This window comes from Lygodium microphyllum, chromosome 7 (genome assembly GCF_053477565.2).
Source record: "Lygodium microphyllum isolate KBCC chromosome 7, Lygodium_microphyllum_v1.1.10, whole genome shotgun sequence".
Lineage (NCBI taxonomy): Eukaryota > Viridiplantae > Streptophyta > Polypodiopsida > Schizaeales > Lygodiaceae > Lygodium > Lygodium microphyllum.
This window is the reverse complement of record NC_141141.1, coordinates 116373370-116387322: the sequence shown is the minus strand read 5'-3', so window position 1 is coordinate 116387322 and position 13953 is coordinate 116373370. Positions and strand designations below refer to the sequence as shown.

The window sequence follows — 13953 nt, the reverse complement described above, 5'->3', positions numbered from 1 at the left end:
TATTATTATGTAAATTATACTTAACCTATAAACAGTATGTAAATGTATGATTTATATTAATATTAAATATTAACACTTAATTATTATATATAATTATCATTGATTTATTATTTAAATAAATTATATTTATTATATATATATATATATATATATATATATATATATATATATATATATATATATATATATTACATAATAATTATTATATATATTTATTTTTAATATATATCAATAAATAATAATAATAATAACACAATATAATTGTACATGAATTCAAAAATATACGTGTTAATTAACTTTATTAGTATATTTATATGGTTGATTATGTATTAATTAATAACTATTAATGGCAATTAATTAATAATAAAATATGAATACACACACACACACACACACGATTAATGTATATATGTATTGTGTTATGCATATGCGTAATACATGGATATAATTTATAATATTAAATAATAATATATAATTTAAAACATATAATAAACATTAATTATAATAATATGATATGATTGTACATTAATTCAATAATATATGTATTAATTATAATTATTAATACAGTGATATAATTAATTAAATACTAATTATTGACTATTAATATGTCAATTAATTGTTAATAAAAGAATAAAAGATGCACAATAGAGTTATTTTTAAATTGGTTAATGTACATATGTATCTCTAGAAAAAAAAACCCTTTAAAAGGGACACCATCTTAGGCATGAACTTTCTTTTTTTTTTTGGAAGGAAGGAAGGAAGGCAGCTTTCAAATGTGTGTGTGTGTGCGTGTGTGTGTGTGTGAATTAAGATAAAAGGGCAATTTTATCGAAGCCAATTCGCAAAATGGCTAGGACAACACGCTCGGGTGGGAGCTCGAGCCTTTGGATGCGCACGCGTCGCGGCACTGCCACGTGTGCACGTGCCCCCCGGTTGCCCCGCCAACGGCAGCCTGAACTGAAGCAAAAAGGGTCTGAATCTGACCGATGATGGACAGCAGACGCCAGAAAGGCTACTGAACACACATGTACACGAGAGAGGTCACAGAGCGATAAGCTTTTTAAAAACACAAAGAAGGCTCATTCAAGGCACGTAAAAAAGAAAGCCTAAAGGACGTACAAACAATCAAGCACACTACACAAGAAAAGGGGATTCCGCGAACATGAACGATCGCCCTTTACCCCCCCCCCCCTGCCGCTGCCACCTCGATTCCATATCTTATTACCCTCGCCATCTCCAAGCTTTGAAGCCGCCATACCTTCAGCACCTGCAACACATTATCCCGCCTTTCCTCCTTCCTTCCCCGGCCTTGCTTCTCCAGTTGTCACCCCTCTCTTATCCCTCCTGCATTCCCATGGCCTCCAACGCCCCCCGGCGCAGCAGCTCTCCCTTCAGTTCCTCTGGTTATACGTCAAGACGGACCGAATATACTCCACCTCGCTTCACTGCAGCTGGCGTGGCACCCTCGGCCAGACAATCGCCTCAGAGATCGACGGCCACAAGGTTGCCTTCACCTCGTAAGCCAAAGGTCGGGGAGAAATTATCACCCGTGCAAAACTCCACCAGCAAGAAGCAGCTGCCGGCTATCGCACAGGAGGCATATCGTAGCCGAGCTCCAAGCCCTCCCGCAATGTCTCATCCAAGCAGTCGTCTGGCCTCACCAATGCCGCAGCTTATGCGTGGCTCAACTGCTAGAACGTGGACAGCTTCCTCCAAGATTAACAGCGCCAGTGTCTCTGAGAACCTCCGCAAGCAACAAATCAACACCGGCTTTCTCTCTGACACACATGGTGGTAGAGTTTTCCTCAAGCATCAAGACATAAGCTTCCATCTTGATAACAATGCCGAAACCATGTCTCATTTCGCACCTCCTAGCTTGGAGCAAGCTTCTACTTGTGACCTGGCTGCAGGTGCAGAGATATGTAGCCGACTCCCTTCAAGTGAGCCTCCTTGATCTTGCTCTTGCATGATGATCTACTTTCCTTCTGATCAACCTAACGCTCTCCTCTTAGCTCTAACACACTCCTGAATTTCCGCCAGAAGATGATCATGCGAGTGGGACTTCAATGGAGGAGTGTTTATTATCAGCCTTCCAAATGTCAGAGCTTATCACTCTAACTGAAGATCAGGATCTGCTCCTCACACCTACCAGCTTTATGACTTCAGTCGCATCGGACACTCAGCTCCTTGGAAGTGAGTCAGTCCTTGAACGAGCTTCCAAAGACGGTGAAAGTAAACCAAGGACTTTTAAAATGAAGGACCATTTCTTTAATCCAACACAAAGGCTGGCCATGATTTGTGAAATGCAAAACTTGACAGCTCCATTGACAAAGAACAGACCATTGCCCCTTGAAACAGAAGGGCAGTTGTTTCCTGATCTTGAAGTAGATTCTTGTACAGAGACTAAAGGGATATACACAAATGTGCGAAATGAGCCATTTCCGTACTCTTCAGGTCATGGTAGACAGTTTCAAGAACCGGACAAAAACAGCCAGCAAGGGAGGCTGGCAAATGCAAGAACCACTTCTCCTCTTCCAAGAACCCTTCTCGCTGAAGTCCAGACGGGGGCTCCCAGCTTCAGCCCCATGACACCTTCAAGCCGAACAATCCGACCAGAGTACTACCTACCATTGTCTAGAGAGTTACACATGCTTGAAAGTGATGAGCAGGAGATGTTTCAATCCCTGGGATCAAGGGAGAGAATAGAAGAAAAGGCAAGTTCAGCTGGGATCAGGTCTCAGCAGAAAGCAGCAATGAGTTCACCAAGAAGAGTTTCCAACTGGAACCGCGAACCTTACCGTGCCACAAGGGTCCGAAGATCTTTAGAAAACTCTTTCACATCACGCCACGGGCAGTCAAACAATCAGCATCCGTCAATTCCTCAGATTATCAGCACTTCACCAAAACCTAAGGCCTCTGCAACTACTCCTAGAGACAGACCTTCAAGAATTCAAGTTTCAAGAATGTCACAGACATTGCTTGAAGCTAAGAAGAACTCATCTCAGCTACATCAAGCAGACAACTTAAAGGTTATGATGTCTGAAAGCTACAAGAACAATGCAGGTCCAGGAGACCAATTGCCAAAATGTGACGGCGAAAGCAACTGGATATTTGAAGAAAATGTGGAAGGCTTCTTGGGCAATCATTCCTTGGAAATGGATGAGGTTAATGATTCATTGCACTCCACTAATGTCCCGACTGAGACCAAAGTGGATAAGATCTTTGTGGAGAGAGTGGACTACAAAACTGGCAACTTGACTCTCCCTGAAGAAGAGCTAAAGAAGCTCAATCAAAAAACTAGCAAATTAGCTCCAAGCAGCTACGACGGGGTTCCTGTTACCAGCATAGAAGGCTTGGTGGGTATGCCAGAATTCAATGGTAATGAAGGGTTATACTTGCCACAAGAAGATACTTTCTCTGACACTGACAAGGTAAAATCTTGTGCAGAGAGTATCGACATTTTGGGTAGCTCATCAAAGCAGGAAATTCTTCCCAACAATAGTTTCCATCAGTCATCAACCAAACTCAGGTCCAATGTTGGAGTTGATAACATGGAGCACTATACTAGTTACAATACTTTATGTTCTGAGGAAGTGGCACAGAATTCTTTCCACACATCAGTAACTCCAAAGCAAAGAAATGTGGATATTGAGAACCCTGTAAACATTGCGAGTGCTCTACAAGAGTTTGAGAGGGTAGTGGAGGAGTTGACAGAAAGTAAGTTGAAGAAGGAAGCAGATGACCTTTCTATTCCCACCAGAAAGCCAGAGGAAACAGACCAGCTTCCTACTGCCCACAGAACGCCAAAGAACAATCCCAAAATTTTCATTAACCAGAGTGAAGAGGGGGCAAGAGTTCTAGAAGCCTTTTCTCACGACAATGAACAACATCCAGTTGCACCTGATGCCACAGTTATCCCTAAATTTCCTGTTGCAGATCATGAAAAGCATAAGAGAAATGCAGATATCCCTGCATCCGCAAATGATTTTATTTCTGATGGTGAAAAATGCAGCAAAAATGCAGATACATTCAAGGGAAGGATGGTGCATGCAGGAGATCTGTCCAGTGATAAGTTGTTAAAGCGAATGCCAAGTTTAGGTGTAGCAGCTAAAGTTGTCTGTTCATCGTCCCTTAGTGAAAATGACCCAGGGTTCTTATCCGCAAGAAAGCAAGCAAGTAGCATAAAGGAAGTTTCCACTCCCTTGAGAACCTCAAGCCTTGAACAATTTAGCAACAGCAGCAAGTGTCAACTTCAGATGCCAGACAGTGTTATGGACAATGAGGCTGGTATGCAGACAGTGCAAGAGCTGCCAGGACAAGTAATTCAAGCTGATGTCCTTTGTTTAGGCACATCTGACAGAGATCTTACTCTAAGTGACCCTATGCTGCATGAGTTCTATGCGACCACTAAGGTGAGACATTCTGATGCACTAAACACAGCAAAACAGTCCCTGGCTCACAGCATGTTTTTCAAACTATGCAGCCACAGTTCAGATAAAGGGGAGCATAAAGTGTGGGCATATGGCAACAATAAAATTAGCGATGGTACTGCAAACTGCGAATCACAGATGGAGAGCACTGACACATCAAGACAGCATAATGCACTCGCACATACAAATGAATTCATGAAAAATGCTGCTGCAGGTGGGCATGATTTGGAGCACATTGGGGTTGACAATCAATCACAAATGCATACAATCCCACAACCTAATAAAGCCAGAAAACATCCCGTGAACTACGGCATGACCAGTCAAATCCCTGTTAAGAGACTGGAAGACACCAGCCTACATCAGCCAAGCTGTTTTTCCTCTGAAATAGTTCTGGAGAAATCAAATACTGATTTTTTGCTGGAAAAAAATCAAAGTCGCTCTTTTATTCCCGAAAACGAAACTGATACCAGACAGACTATATTTGGCACTGATGTAATAACAACATGCACAAGGCTCAGTAACAATGAATCAGGTCTTGAGAGGTGTGAGTCAAGAATTCTTATGGGACAACGCTCAGCACCTGACACTGCTCCTACCCTCCTTGGCTCAATGCTGCCAAGCCAACAAGGTAGCAGTGGTCCTGAGGACTCTTTTGATGTCTCATCAGATACCATTGAATTGAATCTTTTGCATGCATCAGCAGGAAAAAAACATGATTCAAAAGGTTCGAACTTTAACATGATAATAAAAAAGATTGCATCTAGAGCAGAAGGTCCCCTTGCAGACACTCCGGCACACTTGCTATCAATTTACAAAAACCCTTTGTGGCTAGATGAACTGAACTTTGTTAATGAGAGGAATAGGAGCTCTCGACCTCAAGAAAACATGGACCTCCCATATGTCAATAGCAGAAGAAAGATACATGAAAGTGAGGAGCTCACAGTTAGCTTTTCCAACAGGTATGCAGGTGATGACTGGAATAAATACAATGGTGTAGCTGAACTTATCAGTTCTTCGTTGCACACAAATCAACAGATACCTAATATTGGTCATGATTCAAGGGAATCGGCAATGCGTCTGCCCAGTTGTACATGGGATTGTGAAAATTGTGCTCAAATATGTGAAATGGCTGAGAGTAAAAGCAGCTTGTCATCGTTACCCTTGCCATTGCAGAATCACAATCTTTGTGAAAAGCCTGAATACAGCAGCATGAAAGACTTGCAGACACAGGACAATGTTAATCATGAACAGCAGAGTTCCACAAACCCTATGCCATTCAACTCTGAACCAAAGATGCTTGATCCCACAACTCCACATTGTGCAGAAACTGGAAAGGCGAAAATTGTAGGAAACTACACGCAACCTGCTCAACCACTAACAGCATCTGCAGACATAGGCATTCTACAACTAACTCTACAAAAGCAATCCGCACAGATATCCAACATCTTGATGAAATCTCATAATTTAGGTGATGAAACGTGTTCGGAATACTTCTTTCACAAAGTATTAGGAGATCCAGCTCCCTGGCCTTCTCGTTCTCTTTCTACGGCATTGTTGTGTTCTAACCAATTGCTTGCGAACAGCATTGTGCATGCCAATGAAGTGCTTGTCAGCAGCATTGTGCCTCAAATTCAGGATGTTGCTAAAACAGAGCAGCTTCATAGTGATGTTTTAGTCACAGACAATGTTCACAATGACAACTCAGGAGTTAAAGCTGCAAAACTTGACGTGTCAAATATCCTTGTAGACAGCAGTGATCTGCATAAGTTACATGAACACAATGAGGAGAAAGTCACTTGCAGATTCAAAGAAGCTGAAGCAGGAACAGTGGCTTCTGGTCTCAGTGTTACTTCTAACACAAGAGACGCTTTGCAAACCAAGCACTGTGTTACAGATTACGCCAAATCGGATCCAGGTAAATTGTAATGTTGGCCCTTCCCTGTTACTGGATTTTTCTTCTGCATGTCTCCATGCTTCTTGTTAAAAAGTACTGTTTACAAACTATCTTTCACACCTATCAAGAATCTCCTTAACTATTAACTGTGAAAAAATAGATGTGCTTCACTTTCAGAGGTTGTAAGATTTCAAGTTTTCGATACAACCATCCAGGGTGGACTTTCAGATGTTGATAGCTTTGCAGTACTGACCTTGTTTTGTTGATGTTCTGAAGGACATGAAACGCCTCCTGAACATAATGGCATGCAAAGCTCTACATTGTTGGATAAGGAATTGGTTGCTGAGTTCATCCAAAATCATGACAGAAACATAAATGAAGAGTCTGATGTAGGACAACAGGTACTAATTTGTAATTTTTGTCCTATTTACCTGTTTCAAAGCTGATTATTTTTGCAGTCAGTGACTGAGAAAGTCATGTTCTTGTATAGGAGGTCAAAATCAGTCCTATTGATAGCAACTTATTAGAAGAGCTTCCATCTGGGGAATCTGCTGACGACAAGATAGCTGGAGACATGAAACAACTTGCTCATGTATTTCCTGGTGCAGAGAAGCTACCGAGCATTGGAACTGCTGACCCTCCTGTTCTAACTTCAGAATTTGACTGTCAAATGGACCTTTTGTCAATTTGGATGCTGTCACTCTTCTCGCAACGACTAAAGGTTAGAAATAATTTGAGGAGGAATAAACAAAACCAGACCCCTATGTCTGATGAGATCAAAGAGGATATGACAAAACTTAGCACAATAGAGAAAAAGGTGGAGGCTTTGGAGGTGGAGATCGACAATTTTAAGAAGGAAAACAAGAAATTGCAAAAGTTAATGAAGGTAATGCAGATTTTCCTATTTCTGCTTGGGATTTTAGATAAATGTGCACGAGACATAAACCATCAATTTTCTGATAAATCCTTCAAATATGTACCAACTGATGTAACATGGCAGTGTTCAATCAGGAAAATGAGGCAACTGCAGCATGGCTTGCACACCAGAAAGCATCCTGGGAGGAGCAGAGGGTGCATGGCATGCATATGTTAACTTCACACAAGGATGACCAGGTGATAAAATTTACTTCTGATAAAAGGCATAAGCTCTATGCAAGTTGTTAGAATATCTAATTCGAATTTCTGTAAAGTTCAGTATCTTTTTCAAAGTTCTATTATTCACAGCATATGCCATGTGCCATCCATCCTGTTTACCAATGGTAACGGTGAACAAAAAGGTGAAAAACTAGATCTCATCACAAGAGTTTATAAACTGCGCCCCTAATTTCTAGGATTCTTCACACTTTCAAACACTAGAAGATCCAAGTACCTGCATCTATCTACATGGTACTTTCCTGTTGTGTCTTACTGGAACCAAGCTCTTCCTTTTGTTGAATACATCCTGAACTTGAATCTACCACCAGGCTTTAAGAGGATGAATACGCCACTATACCAAGACACAAGATAGGCTTAAGTGTCCACTTGAGCACAGGTGCAAATGAAAACAACTTGCTTTTTCTTCTTGAACATCTAGGGATGATACTCTCTTTGAAACTCAATTTTATCCTTTACTTTCAGAGAGGTTTTCAATCCGAGCTCCCTTTGTCCTTGTATCGATAATAACACTAGTCGAGACTTAATTATCTTCAAAAGTGTTCTCACTCAGCATTTCATGTTTTGAAGTTATGAGCTCCATGTAATCCTTCAAGCTGTCGGAGTGCAGCAATGTAGAAGCGAATGACCAAGACAAAGAGTGAGCAGAGAGAAGAGAGAGAGAGAGAAAAAGAGATAGTGAAACACACAAAATCTGTAGTGAAGAATGCCATATAAGAATGCAGAAATATATATGGGTGCAAAGAGAAGGTCTGTGTATGTCTCCACCTTGAAGATCTTAGTCTCCGTCAGCCCCGAGGGCAGTCTCAACGGTTTGCAGCCTGTAAACTGGGAGCACAACTAAGGAAGACTGCTAAAACCAAGGCCAATATATAGGCCAGCAGAAAATGCCAAAAAAATACCAGGTCAGATGCACTGGTTAGCAAACTGGCCTAGCAAACTGGCCGACCAGCTGTCAGACCTGAAAACTGCCATCACCTCACACGTCAGCTGCCATGTGGCACTCTTGCTGCACCTGTCGCTTGTTGTATCTGCTGCTATTGCCTCTCCAAGAAATGTCCAACTCTAACACCCCCTCTTAGATCCTAGACACGGCAGAAGGCTAAGGGATCTAGAGTGCTATCGAAGTAAAGCCTAGGGAAGCGCCTTGGTAAACAAGTTTGCAAGATTGTCCTCTGTCTTGCAATAGACCAGGGAAATGGTCTCATCCGAAATCTTCTCCCGAATGGAATGGTACTAGATCTCAATATGCTTCGTCCGAGCATGACACACAAGATTCCTGGCCAAGGCAATGCAGCTCTCGTTCTCACACTATAGAACAGTAGAACCTCTTGACGGGGGCAACCAAGCTCCTCATAGAGCCTATGAAGCCACACTATCTCACCTATAGTAGAAGACACTGCTCGATACTCTGCCTCGATCACAGAGAGGGCAACTGTGGGTTGCTTCTTGTTGCTCCATGAAACAACACCAGTACCCAAGGTAAAGCAATAACTGGTCGTGGACCTCTAATAATCCACATTGCCAGCCCACGATCGAAATCACTCCATCTTGTAAGTACCAAGATTGTAGCACCTGTACCAACAAGATAATAGATCCCAAGATTAGGAGTCCCTTGTAAGAACCACAAAATCCTTTGAGCAGCTTGCCAATGCACCATCTTGGGTTCACTCATGAACCCACCTAGCACACCTACAGCATAACATACGTTAACACGAGTATTAAGAAGCTAGATCAAGGAGCCAACCAACTGCCTATAACAGGTGGCATCCACCAAAGGAGAATGGGAAAGAGTTGTAGCCTTCCAATTTGGGTCCATAGGAGTCGTAAGAGACTTGCAACCCTCCATGTCACACATAGTCAAGAGCTCCTATACATACCATTGTTGGGAAATAAAGATCCCCCTCCGAGCCTGATAGATCTCATGACCTAGAAAGAAGTGAAGAAATCCCATATCCGTCATCTCAAACTTCTCATGAAGTGTTGCCTTTGTCTACTCAACCATCTGAGTACGGTCACCCATCACAATCAAGTCATCCACATAAAGGACAAACAACACACGACCTTTGTTGAGCTAAAAAATGCATTTCATGCTGATTAGCCACTTAAACAGCCCCAAAACAAGCTTAATTTAATGAAAACCCAAAAACGGAAAGCAGTTCGAGAGAGTTTAGTGAAACCCTCATTTGGGAGTGTCCATCCTCATCTATGAATAGACAGGCTACCCCCATTCAATCCTTTCTCTTCCGTGCGGGTTTCTCACCCTTGTATGCAAATCTTAGCCATCAGTCTCCCACCACCTGGAGGTCCAACCTTCGCAACTGCTGCCATCACCTCGTTCTACTGCAGCGTTCTATTGCTACATTTTATTGCAATGTTCTATTGCGGCATTCTACTGCTACGTTTTGTTGCTTCTTCCACATCATCAAGCATCATCCTCTGCAATCGCCTTAGTCTCCTCACACTTTGGTGATCAGCGTTTCATGTTTCTCTCACTTCATCACTCCAGCTGGTGGTTAAAGCACTTGGGATCCCATCTTCGATGGACATCACTCTCCGATACACTACTCTCCCCTTAGGCACACTATATACTCTTACATTCATTTACAGCATTCATTCACTTCAGAGTTGTGTTCTTTCTATCCCTTCTTCTGTTTGTGTTTGAGTTTTTATGCTTGAGTTTTGAGTTTTGCTTTCTGTGTCTATGTTTGTCTTGTTGTGCTTCTGTCATGCTCATACACCCTATGTTTCCTTAGTGCAAACCCTAGCAATGCTTCCACGCTCTTCTTTACATGGCATCAAAGTCGGTGCTCTTATAAAGAGTATCATGTAGATATTGTGGAGTGCTAGTCTTTGCACGAGGCACACAATACAACTCGTAACCAAATCATAATGAAAAAGACACCTTCTCGTGACCCCATGATATCTTGTCAGGCTTCTCCATCACTAGAGGCCATGAGGAGGTATTATGGACTCCACGAGGAAGACGACGCTCCATATTCACACACACCATCAGTCTCTATGTTTGCACCCATGCAAGATATTCTAGATTTCATTAACCTCACAGAGAAGGAGTTTGAGGAGTACCCATGCAACAAGTATGGACCAAATGGCATCCCTTCTTCCAGTTTTGCTACTCCTTCCGAACCGGTTGCTGAGGCTAGCCACCTTTTTTATCATGGAGGCAACACGACATTTGGGACGACTATCGAGGCATCTTCATCATCTTTGCCAAGCCCTATGTCAAGTTCATACAACCCTTTTGAGTCATTCAAATCAAAACCCTCACATGTTTTTCCTTTTGGTGTTGCTTACGTAGATCATAGAGTTTAGATTTAAAGAATGCTTCTCTTACTTCCTCCAATACATCATTCAACTTATTTCCTACAAGTTGTCCAAGTAAAAGCTCAAAGAAAAGCTATACAGGATTTGCATTTTGTACAATAGCTAGTTTTACTGGGAATGTATGAAAATCCACCATTGCTTCAAGTCTCCCACAAACCCATGAGTCATAGCATTTAGAATACCAATTCTGCTAGTTTGAGGTTCATTGAAGATTTTTTGGCCAACATAAGCATACATCATGTAAATGAGTAACTCAATTTCTTCAGGTAACTTTCCATCAATGGACCATATAGGAGAGGTATCAATCTTTTCAAGAACTCTGATCTTCTTATAGAAAATAGAATGAGAATAAGCAGACTTCGAAGTGGAGATAGCATTCATCACATTAAAACCTAGATTGGAGGAAACTTGGAGAGTAGAGTCAAGAGAAGACACAATGTGAGCATTCAAACTACACAAAATTGTCATCCACCCATCATCATCTGAAGAAGAGAGTATAGATGGCACGATGTTGGAAGGCAATCCAATCCATATAGTACCATGCAAGAAGAGAATCAGAGTGAGTAGGATGATTTTGGTCAATCTCTTCTCCCATGACTCTAGAATTATATCTGTTGTGCACATCCCCGGTAAGATCATCATTATTTTTTTCTTCGAGGTCAATGCATAAGGACATTTGATCCAAGACTTTATTGGCAACTTGTTGTCCACGGATTTTCTCAAATACATATTCATCAATCCCATCAAAAGCAATCTTATAATCCTATGGAGGCCAATCTGGAAATAAGAGATCTAAGTATTCTGCAAGATCAGGGGCTAGTTGGGCTAGTTGTAGAGGAGCTTGATAAAAAGCTTGGGTTTTCCAAAGAGTGTCATTACTTGGGCCAACGTCACTTGAGCTAGCAGAAAGAGTCTTCAAGCCAAGGCAGTAAATCTGTTGAAGCTCGTGAAAAATAGAGTCAAGATCATAAGCATTTTTATCGTCTTCAGTTATCGCTTTACCTTTATCTTGAGAATGTACAATAGAATGCACATTAAGAAAACCAAGAGAAGGTGAAGGGAAAAATGAGATCCCCAACCTTTATATAATCTTTTAGTGAAAAAGGTATTTCAGTCTGAAATTGGAGGGGAGATCACTATTTGAGGAGAAGTAGAAGTAGCAGAAGTAGAGAACCCAGATGTAGATAAAGAAGGTAGCAACTGTTTAACCTTTATAGGGGTTTCATAGAGTGGTAGCACAAAATCACATATAGTGACTAAATGATCTATTTTGTCAATAAGGCCAATTAAGGCTAAGTGTGTTCAATTAGTCACATGTAATTCTGCAGTCCATGAAGAAGCATCTTGAGGTCTAAGATATGGGAGCAGCTTTGTAGCTATGAGCTTCATATTCAAATTCCTGCACTACGTTAACAATGGAAGAAGAAGTAGCTTGCTCTAACAATTTTTTGTAATGTTGGTAGATACCATGAACCACTATCCAATGAGGATAGGGATGTGCTTGAAACTTCAACACATTAGCTCTTTGGGATGTGAAATTTTCAATTGGGGTCGTGGAGTTGGAGCTATCTTAACAACTTCAGAGGATGTTTCTTTAGTAGCTCTCTGAGGCAATTGTATAGTCTTGTTCTTAATATTTTTTACAAAAATGATGTTTGAGGGCAACAATTCCTTCTTGTGTAATGGGGCAATATCCAAGTGTCATTCGTGAGGTAGCTCAATATCGCACAATTGACACATTCTGGTAGGAATCTGTGATACTTTCATCAGATTTCATGATGATCGTCTGACCCTTATCTTTGGAGAAATTAATACCTTCTAATACTGTAGTAATTGCTAATGACATGCATCTTAAAACCATGCGATATTGAATTGCTAAATGAGCTGAGGATGCCTTCATGTGGAGTTCCATGGTTCTAATATGTAGCATGAGAAGGTCAAGAAGATATGGATTATCCATGGCAATGACATAATTAGGTCTTAATTCAAAGAAGATTGGGCCATTGCATAATGGAGATACAGCATCACCTACTATCATATCCATGAGTTCTATATGCCTAGTATCTAATATAGCAGCCATGCAAGAGACATTTTAATTCTCAACGAAAGAGTGGAATAATACCAATTGCTATATGGCCTAAATGCAAATATGGATAGTCTTTTTTTTATTGTCTTTTTTGGATTTTAGACAAAACTAAAGAAAGTAAATTCACATGTTGATCTTCTGCTAAGTTCTTCCCTACCGTGAGAATGTTTAGCTCTTCTATGTAGAGTGAAGAAGTCTTAAACTTGAAGAATTGTTGTTCCCCGTAAATCTAGGATGCACCAATCTCAGGGAGAATCCATTTTGAGCTGGGATGTGCTTCATCAATAATAATTGTTGAATTGCCTAATGATTTGTAGCGTTCTGATAAGGTCTTGAAGGCGAACCAAACACACTTTGAATGGATTTTGATGAAGCCATTACGATTTATTGGAAAAACGAGGATTGAGCTCACAAGTGGCTTAACACAGCAACACAGAGAGCCTAGCACAGCTTAGTCAAGCAACACCTCTAAATGTCACTTACAACCTGGGCTTTCACTCACGTAGGTGTGATAATTGGCTCTAATACCAAACACAAAGGCCAATAGAAGATGGGCTTGGGGCAATATGTAGAGCGCACAGACTTACTCAGACAACATGAGTACAAAAGAGCACAGTATATTGCTTCAAGAGGCTTGGATACAAGGTAGAGTGGAGAGTACAAGGCTTGAGGGGAGCTAAAGATTATGGGCTTGCTAGAGGCCGTTGTTTACAATGTAGCGAGAGGGCTCCTTGTATAGGCAAAGAATGAGTGAAAGTAATCATTGATGTACATGATTGGGCTTTAGTAGGCATCTTTTGTGTGGTTGCCAGATGGATTGCACATGCTATGAGTGTGCACGGGAATCTTTACAAAAGAAAAGTGATTTGATTACGGTGGTTGGCGTGATAAAAGATCTGCCAAAAGATTCTGTTTCCGAAGATGCGCCGAAAAGTAACATCCAGCGCATCAAAGAAGAGGGATCACCGAAGGAGCCTTTTGTTGTTGCCAATCTCATTAGGTGCTTTCTTGGTGAATAGCCAGGAACCTGTTGTAGATCTATATGG

General features: G+C 41.1%; 1 protein-coding gene across 3 annotated transcripts in view; it reads left to right on the top strand.

The window, feature by feature from the left end:
• The first annotated feature begins 1125 nt into the window (after window positions 1-1125).
• The window catches only part of LOC148033865 (uncharacterized), a 31677-nt gene continuing 18849 nt past the window's right edge, over window positions 1126-13953 (top strand). Inside the window, exons 1-5 of one of the 3 annotated variants that reach the window (XR_015691386.1) lie at window positions 1126-1940; window positions 2041-6345; window positions 6601-6725; window positions 6815-7210; window positions 7325-7437. Coding sequence is in view for 2 of the 3 variants with exons in the window: in XM_087681865.1 (XP_087537991.1) it covers window positions 1163-1940; window positions 2041-6345; window positions 6601-6725; window positions 6815-7210; window positions 7336-7437 (5706 nt within the window). In the remaining variant the exon portion in view is untranslated. The remainder of the gene's footprint in view (window positions 1941-2040; window positions 6346-6600; window positions 6726-6814; window positions 7211-7324; window positions 7438-13953) is intronic. The other 2 variants (XM_087681866.1, XM_087681865.1) reach the window with 2 other exon arrangements.